This window comes from Beta vulgaris, chromosome 6 (assembly GCF_026745355.1).
Source record: "Beta vulgaris subsp. vulgaris cultivar EL10 chromosome 6, EL10.2, whole genome shotgun sequence".
NCBI lineage: Eukaryota > Viridiplantae > Streptophyta > Magnoliopsida > Caryophyllales > Amaranthaceae > Beta > Beta vulgaris.
The window spans coordinates 72070228-72079672 of NC_079207.1; the positions used below are offsets into that span (position 1 = coordinate 72070228).

At 32.7% G+C, this 9445-nt stretch overlaps 1 protein-coding gene across 2 annotated transcripts; it reads left to right on the forward strand.

Annotated features, from left to right (window-relative positions):
* The first annotated feature begins 98 nt into the window (after nt 1–98).
* On the forward strand, nt 99–2328 carry LOC104898023 (two-component response regulator ARR5). Of its 2 annotated transcripts, none has more exons than XM_010685017.4 (5): nt 99–918; nt 1012–1088; nt 1183–1260; nt 1367–1440; nt 1540–2328. In XM_010685017.4, the coding sequence occupies exons 1-5, from the start codon at nt 744–746 to the stop codon at nt 1967–1969; spliced, it is 834 nt and encodes a 277-aa protein (XP_010683319.1). In that variant the 5' UTR covers nt 99–743; the 3' UTR covers nt 1970–2328. The 2 variants fall into 2 exon arrangements, with proteins under 2 accessions (XP_010683319.1, XP_010683320.1); XM_010685018.4 differs by having other exon boundaries at nt 109–918; nt 1370–1440.
* Nucleotides 2329–9445: the final 7117 nt, after the last annotated feature.

Below are 9445 nucleotides of genomic sequence, written 5' to 3' on the forward strand. Positions count from 1 at the left end.
ATGTAGAAGTATTTAATATTTGTATATATTTATTTGGAGGTGGTGAAAAGTTAATAACAACACAAAGGAATTAACCAAAAAAAGGAAAGAACATGGCAAACATACTCAACCTACCAAATGTCCTAATACACTTCTGGAAACCTACCCTTTCAATCTTCTTCTTCTTCTTCTGATTTTTCACCCCCGATGACCCGTCGACTTGACTCACACAACTCAGTCACACTGGCAGCTTTTTCTAAGCAATCGGATCTGACGGCGCTTATTCTCTCTCCTTTGACCTTCAGTCAACACGCTACCGCCAATTTCTCGCGATATCAATATCATATCTTTCTTCCACCACTTGCTCATTTTCTCCATCTCCCCAAAAGAACATAAAAAAAAAAAAAAGACACAGTAAAAAATAGTAAACTTAAGAAAAAAGAAAGTGGATTTCAGAATCTGAGTACCAGCCAATTTTAATAAAGTGGCCAAGATTTCCTCCTCAGATTTTCATTTTCAGAGGAGAGAGAAAAACTCACACATTCTTTTTCAACCCTTACTATAAAAATTCCCCCACTTCTCTTTTTTCTCTTACCTCATTTCTTTCTTTCTACCTTTTGTTCATTAAAAATAAAAGTAAAACAAAAACCACACTCTCTCTCTCTCTCCTTCAACAAACAAACACTAGATATCATAAAAGTTCCTTCCCCTAAAATTAAAAATTAGTCTACTCTATTCAATATAGTGGAAGCAAAACGATTCGTATGATGATGAATATAGCTATGAACGGCGTCGTTTCAAACCGGCGGTGGAAATCTGAATCCGCCATTGATTTAGGTTCGTTGGATTCTCAAGCTGAAGCTCACGTTTTAGCCGTTGATGATTCTCTTATTGATCGTAAAGTCATTGAGAGATTGCTCAAAACTACTTCCTGTAAAGGTATTAATTATTAGTATTTTCTCCATTTCTAGAAGATAATTTCGAGCTTCAAATTGGAGTTTTAATGGCGGAAATTGTGGTTTTGTGTTTCAGTTACAGCAGTTGATAGTGGAATGAGAGCTTTACAGTTTCTTGGATTGGTTGAAGATCAGAGAACCTCTGTTGTTGATGTAAGTACTCAATCTCCGCCATTTTTATTTCTCCGACCTCCAATTTTCTCTCTCCACTGAGTTTCTAATTGTTAAAATATACTCAATTGTTCAGGGATTGAAGGTTGATCTAATTATAACCGATTACTGTATGCCTGGAATGACCGGATATGAACTCCTCAAAAAGATCAAGGTTCGCTACTTTCATATTCTTCAAAATGTGCTAATTACTTTTCAATACTACTCTAAGTAGTTTTAAATGATAAAATTAACGCTGGAAAATCCGCCATTGTTGATAGCAGGAATCTTCTAGTTTCAAGGAAACTCCAGTTGTTATCATGTCTTCCGAAAACGTTCTCGCGCGAATCGATCGGTATACTTATAATTAATTTTTCTCTCTCCTCTTCCTTTAATTTTGATTCCATTTTGGAAATTGTATTAATTTTATTTTCATTTGTTATGAACATAACAGATGTTTAGAAGAAGGAGCAGAGGATTTCATACTAAAGCCAGTGAAATTATCCGATGTGAAGCGTCTCAAAAATTACATGAGCAAAGAAGAGAAAGTAGTGAGTGGAGTCAACAAAAGAAAAGAAAGAGACGGTTCAGATCAATCCTCAGAATCACAATCACCTCCATTGTCAAGATCTCCATCGTCCGATTCTTCATCATCATTATCATCATCATCATCGACTCAATCAGAACCGTCGATTTCACCAATAATAACTCTCTCTCAATGTGAACCGTTTGATTCACCCACAACACCTTCTTCACCTTCTGGACCGTTGGATTGCACTACACCTTCTTCTCCCTCTCCTGAGCCATCTGAACCGTTGGATTCTCCAACTAGACGACTTAAGATGTCTACCTCTGATCTGCTGGGCCCGGACCCCACATCTTGATCCATGGGTCGGTCCAAATCGGGTAATTAAAAAGAAAAAAGAAGCTTAGCCGGTTAATTTGGAGAAATGAAATACTCGTCCAAAGTTCTAATCAATGAATGCTTCTTTTTTTTTTTTTATGTTTGCCGGCGTTTCGGAATTTTACGCGGTACATCTAACGAATTTCCCTCTTTTTCTTTTCTATTTTCCCTTCCATTTTGTATTTTTCGATGTTTTTTTTCTTTGGGGATAATTTCTTGGAAAATTACAGGATACTTATCATACTAAATTAGCTTATGAATCAATCTCTTAAATTTCCACTGTAAAGTAATGGAACCAGTTTTAAGTCCGAATTTTTGGAGTATTGAGTTCTTCGATTACTTCTTATGTTAGGCCTTTTTGTTTTTGGATTACTAAACATGACGCTGTACGTTTAGCTCTATCAATTCTTTCAAATTGCGTAGTAACTAGTATATGTAGACATTTAGTAACTACTCCATCCATTCATTAAGCAAGTCCATTCATTCATATTCGATTCGAGCGCCCGGGTTCGATTCTCGTGGGGAGCATAAGAGAGAGTTTTAGTTTTAGGGATGAATTCGAGAGAGATTGAGAGAAAATATTACCAAATAAAGAAATGCTGCAATTAATGTGCAACTACTACACAAGAGAAACGTAGCAATTTTTTTTTTTAATCAATAGCAAGGTCCAAAATCTAATTCTTAAATATCATTTAAATAAGTTTTCGTAAAGATATATTTTAAATTGTGATTAAAAGTTTACATATTCCCATAATCAAATTGAAGGGTGAGGAGAGTTTGATTTTTTTTTTTTGAAATGGTTTGAAATTATATTTTTTTTTAGAAAAGTACCTTATATAAGATTATTCTATTTGTTGGGAATAAGGGTACTTAAATTCATTATTACAACCTTACAACCAAAAAGAATTGAATTAATTGTTGGGAGCATATTCATTTTTATCTCTTGGATTATTAATCTAGCCTAAGTGATTGTAGTGGAATCAAATCGTACTACTAAATAAGAGGTTAAGATAATGTATATTAAAATTTAAGCTAAGGAAACATTATTATATCAATTTTAAGGTGATATTATCATAGGTTAGTTTGATGTAGTTTTCTTGAGGATCTTGTTCTTAGATATTGATTTATATCAAAGTCTTAGGGTTGGAAAAATATAGTAATTAAGGTTTGTAACAACATTGATAGTTCAACGGCTAGAGGTATTGAATATGGGCCACATGGGCCATAATGGTCTAATTTACGTCAATTCGCAAATCTTACATGAGGGTCCGCTGCGATTTAGTGAATCATCATGTTGAAAATTGCATCACTTTTTTTTTTTTCCTTGTTCTTTGTATTCTATAGTACTCTTTTGTTATTTACTTTTTGAGGTGTCCACGTTATTGATGGAATGGAGATGATTATCTCTTTCCACTCCATTTAAATGATATACCCAAAAGAAAAAAAATATAGGAACTCTAGACTTTTAATTACTTGATTGGCAAAAATTTATAGGATTTCTAGGAATTTTTTATTCTATACAAAAAAAGATTAAAGTTGTTTATCTAATTTTTCATAATAGATGAGTAAAATTTCTTAGATATAGGTGGATCCATGTAAATATAAACCAAGTTACTGAATTACAAACCAAATGTTGTTTTGAAAAAATACAAAAAGTAACATGTATTTATTGTTATATGACGGTTTGACGTATGACTGATGCCAAAAAGTTCATGCATGTGTTTTATTTGGTATTTTGGTGGTAAGGTGTGAATTCAAAGAATTTACACATCTTGTCTTTTTTTTTTTTTTTTTCTTTTAAGAGTACGAATTGGCCTAAAAGTATTGTGTTATCTTTACTATTTAAGTTAAAGCTAAGGGATCTTTTATAACTTAGCGCAAACAAAAGGTAAGCCACTTATATATATTTATTGAGACGGTTTTACAGTGAGACCATCTCATTTAAGAATTAATATGAGAGTCAATTTTTGTCTACTCATGCTCAAATAATCTTAACACTATATGCTTTTGTAAATAACATACACAAATTTATTAAAATGTTAAATGTCTTATTATTTTAGGTCAAAAAGACACTCAAATTATAAGAATAACGATGTTATCCACTTATTATTACGGGGACCATTTTAAAAAACAGATATCGCGCTTTAATATGCTAATAATACTCACCTATTGTAATCAAATAAGCTAGAATTATATATGCTCCAAGTCACCATATATTTAAATTTTCACTTTTAATATGTACACAATAAAAATATTCCGAAACTCGAATTAGACGTTTCGACCTATATTATAGTCATTCTGAAGAAAAAAAACGGGTGCAAGCCGGTGATTATTGATAATTTTTTTGTCCACAATCCACATGTATTCATTTGACATAAACCACAAAAAAAATTGAAGGCTAGTGAGAGAGGTGTTTCTGGTAGGTCAAAAACAGAGGATGGGGAAAGAATATGGGAAGGCTAGTTGGCTGGCTTGGGCGTCTGTTATGATACTAAAACTGATATGAAAAGATATGATTCGGATTAGGGAAGGTGGGATTGATATCCCTTGTCTGCTATGCCAAGCAAGATTACACCCTTTTCTTAATATTTAAATTTCTATGTTGTTGTGGGTGCAAATGTATGAAATTTACACCTTGTTTTTTTTTTTTTAATTAATCTGTGTTTGTACATACTATGTGTTTCATGAGATGGGATGAGATGGGCATTTTTATTGTTATGTATCTTAAAATATCATTAAATGTAAGTTCTTCTCCTTTAGGAGCTTACTTAGAAGTGGACCAAGCAATAATAAAATACACCAACACTTTAGTGGGTTGTCCAAGCAAGTTGATTGTATGGCTAGATGGGATAATAAATAATATGTAAGAGAGTTTTTTGAGCCTCATTGTGTTGTACTAAATCGTACTATTATTGAAGAAGATGAGATAATCCAGGTCTAGAAAGTTATTAGTCTTGCTTAGGAATAGAGTTAAATTGAGGATTAGAGAAGTAAAAAAGTCCTACCACTTTTTTTTTTTCTTTAAATTTATAGTTAATATAAGTATATCATACATTCATACCATATAATGTCCCGTAGGAGAGAATGTGTTGAGACATTTGCATGAATTATGAAGAGACACCGGGATGATTAATAAAAGAAAATTTCACATTACACTCTTGATCTGAATTAGCAAATCACAAAGACTATCATCAATTTTCGAAATTCACAAAGTGAATGTATAGGGTTACGAGTGTAAATACTATACATTCGGGTATCAAGGCTTTTTATTACTCATTTGCTCGTTTGAATGTCTCTTCATTTTGGTAGTTTTGCTCATTTGAAATCATCCAGATATGTTATGAGTAAGATATTAGTTTTGGGTGTACCTTTTCATGGTATATACCAGAGTTTGACAAAAGTTGTATGAATCTATTAATAACCTAGAATGTATTTTTGTATATTTTTTTTGAGACTTTCACACTCTGCATGTGTAGAATATAATTAGCTTATGTGTGAATCATAGTTGCATTATTAGATAGCCAATATATTATACGATAACATGCTAATATTTATGTGATTTTTAATGGAAATCGGTCAAAAATAAATGAAACCGCCGAAAAATAAAGAAACTGGAACTACTTTGTGAAGTTGCAAAATTATGAAAAACGTCAATAATGACATGAGAAGTATCTAGATACTTCAATTTAAATAATTTAAGGACCTAGATAGTGTATCAATAGCGATACTGTGAATACTTGCATTTTATTCACTTCAGGGCGTAACTCGAAAATGACACTAAAAAATAACATCTTCTAAATTCACATAAAACGCATCATAAAATTGACAACAAAACTTGCAGGTTTGAGCTTGGTCCCTTGGGTTTCAGCTTGCGCTCACCGGCTCTATTGAGCCAAGTGTGCGAGATTATTCCATATTTTACTAGGTTTATATGATTCTTTCCTATTATACACACATTTAAGCCGTTTTATTTACAAAGAGATTAATATTCATAAGTTGGGAGAGGAATTCATCAAGAAACTTTTAAACAGATATTAATATAATGTTGTAAATATCTGTGTTAATTAACAAAAAATAATTTCAATTATCAAAAATCAGTTCAACCAATAAACTAATCAAGATAAATACATAGAAGAATTAGTGAATTTTTTAGTAAGAATAAAACCAGTTTAAATAAAAAAAAGTTCAAATATAAGTTATAATTGATAAAAAAATAATATTATTTAATAAAAATAAAAAAAATTATAGAACAAAAACAATTATATAAGAAAAAGCTTTGTTTAGTAAAAAGGAGGTGACATAAGATTTTTTGTGAAGTGAAAAGCTGAGAAAAATTTATACCGAGTCGATTTCAGCCAAAGCTAACACACTTTGAGAAAACGAATCAAAACAAACAGTTTTAGTATCCATATAAATGTTCCATCTAGCAATCAAATGGGCAACAATCTTCCACGCTCTCTTTACATGAACTAAAGATACTTGTAACATGGCTTCACCACTTGCTCTGAATCACTCTAGTCCATGATGACATTACGTAGACCCAATCTTCCTAACACAAGAACCCCAAATAGCACAGCATGAGTACAGTGAAACAGTGAGTAGCTAATGGTCTCTTCCATGGCACCACAAATTTGGCAGGATGCCTCATTTATAATGTGACGAAAGACAAGCCTCTCTTTCACAGCTAAGCTACCTCTACAAACTCTCCAAATAAAGTGCTTCAATTTTCTCTGCTGTTTCTTTTTGATATTTAGTGCAAATTTTCTTGAACTAAATACCCATCAAATTGTTTCCATCCAATTAAATTTTACCTATCGTGTTGATTTTATTCTAGCCCAATGTGACAACCACTTAAATGCCTATACGCAACTTGGGCCCTGGTGATCTTCCCATTCATTTTATTGGCAGACCTCACCGGGCTTTTTCTGATCCACTAAAGCAAAACTATAGAGGTTACAGCACCGCATTTTGTTGTACGGAAGCAACATTTTCATATTTTTTTTTGTTGCTAAGTACAGCCCATAGCATATCTAGTCCACATAGTCCTTGGCGATAAGTATTAGTGTTAAGACTTAAGAGCACAATGAAGACTTGAACTTTGCCAAATTTGGATTCAAGATTTCAAGTTTCAAAAGGTAGGTTAAGGATCTCAAACGTAACTTTCGTTATTTTTTTTCTCTGTTACTTTAAGGTTAAATACATTTTTAAAAGATGCAAAATAAAATAAAAAATAGAAAAAAGGATCCCGCTAACGGACGCCCCGGAACACTAGATAAAAAATATATTATTTATGCACGTGATGTGTGTCTCTTTTTTTAATACATAAATTCTAACTTTTTTGGGCATTAACAAGGGTAAAACTTAAACATTGGACATATTTGTTTTTGACTAGCTAAATCTCATTGGTTAAGCCTATATCACTTAACCTGTTAACCCGTCTTTTATATATATATATATATATATATATATATATATATATATATATATATATATATATATATATGATACTTTCTTTAAGGTTTTAATATTAAAATTATTGAGCAATAGAAGAATGTTATGCAAATTTATTATGATTTCTTATATTGTTGTCGACAAAGTATTTTGTGTTGATTAAATCATTTCACTTTGTTAATAATTGCATTTTCCTTTTCGCGGGGAAATCGCTGCTCTCTCTCCTCGCTTGAGATTTGAGAAAGCGCCAGGGGAGGGGGGGATCACTGCTCTCTCTCCTCGCCTGAGATATGAGAAATCGCAAGTGAGGGGTTGAGAAATCACGGGGGAGGGGGTGGGGACTGCCGTGGAAATCGATGGGGGATGGGTGGAGGACTGGGTGGAATCACGGGGGAGGGGTTGGGGTTGCGGCGGTCGAGGGGAAAGGGTGGGGGTGGGGCACTGGGATGGAGGGGAGGGAGTGGGGGCTGGGGTGGGATAGGGTGGAGGGGAGGTTAGGTTAGGTTTTGGGGGTTAGGATTAGGATTAGCCGATTAGGGTTAAAGTTTAGGGGGTTAGGGGATTAATAATGACAAATTATAAATAAAACTAACAACTAATTAAGTGTCGTTAGTTAATTGTCTTGTATTTTGAAATATAGCAAGATTTTTAAGGTAAGATGAAGGGAGCCTCAATTAAAGGAAATTCTCAAATAAAAAAGTTACATAAAATTTGATTCATAGAACTCAGGGATATGAGGTGGGAGGCGGTTACACCAATTCACTACCTCAATCTCTTTGAAATGGAGGAAGCACTTTACAAAGTTATCATACGCATTAGTAAACAATAATGACGAAATAATTAGCTCAATAAACTAAACGAAGTGATCTCTTACGCATAATGGATGAGTGAGGTAGGTTTGGCTTTTACTAAAGAATAGCCATACATAATTGTAGTTTACTAGTTTTCTTTGAAGGGAGTGGTTTAACAAAAATTTCATATAATACTATAAACCCTTTTTTCTTATGAACTAACCCAACAAAGTCCATATCTTTCCTTCTGAAGGTGTAGAAAGGGCAATTAAGACCAAAAAAAAAGAAAAAGTTAGGAAAAAGATCACTAAAGATTATTCACGTTTGTTGCAACGACCCTAATCTTGACTTTGCATTATAAAGCTTAATAAAAATAAGGTATCTATTTTCGAAATCCCAACCATTTACAAAATCTGTGCATCTGCTTGTTTCAAACTCCCACCTAATTCATGACTACAATGCAATTGTCTAAACTATTGTAAATGCATATAGAGTATCTTTTACATAATTCTAGTTTTTTTTAAAAAATATACTCCATCCGCCCATAATTTAATGCTTGTTTCTTTTTTACACGGTCCCCAAGAAGTAACTTTGACTTTCAGTATATTCAATTCTGTATTAATAAAAAAATATATAAAAAGTTGACATTATGAAACTACACATTGAGACGAATCTAAGTATCTAACAATATCCCACATGAATATGTTTTTTTATACATACAAATGAGAATATTCGGTTAAAAGATTTTAAAGTTTGACCCACCAAAAAATAAAAAACACTAATGCATTATATTATGAGACGGATGGCGGGAGTATATTTTTAGAAAGTATAACTATTGGATTAGTAGTGAAAGTCTTAGATATTCTGACTTTTATTTGTTTGTTTTTGGTTTGCCAAATATGAAATGGAAATGCTCCTGTCAGCTACACATATAGTAGTGGGCTAGTGGCCTGTGGCCTAGTAGGAACAGAAAGACAATAGAGGTTCTAGAAACTATCAAGAGATTCACATATTAAGGATGTGAACTTACCATGATTTTTGACTTTGCTTTTAGATCACATTTCTACGTACTATTCCATTTCTATCGCATTTGTCTTTTACGATTATGCACAAATCTTTTGAAAGCGTTAGTTGACACACATATGTTTCAACATATAAATAGTACTACATCGGAATTTTACATAAAATTGAAAAAAAATGAAGAATAGTATTGT

Excerpts from the sequence above, each read along its gene's own strand:
- LOC104898023 (XM_010685017.4), top strand. The coding sequence starts at position 744 with ATGATGATGAATATAGCTATGAACGGCGTCGTTTCAAACCGGCGGTGG. Across the intron at positions 919-1,011 it reads CAAAACTACTTCCTGTAAAG|TTACAGCAGTTGATAGTGGA; the intron begins GTATTAATTATT and ends TTTGTGTTTCAG. Across the intron at positions 1,441-1,539 it reads GTTCTCGCGCGAATCGATCG|ATGTTTAGAAGAAGGAGCAG; the intron begins GTATACTTATAA and ends TGAACATAACAG.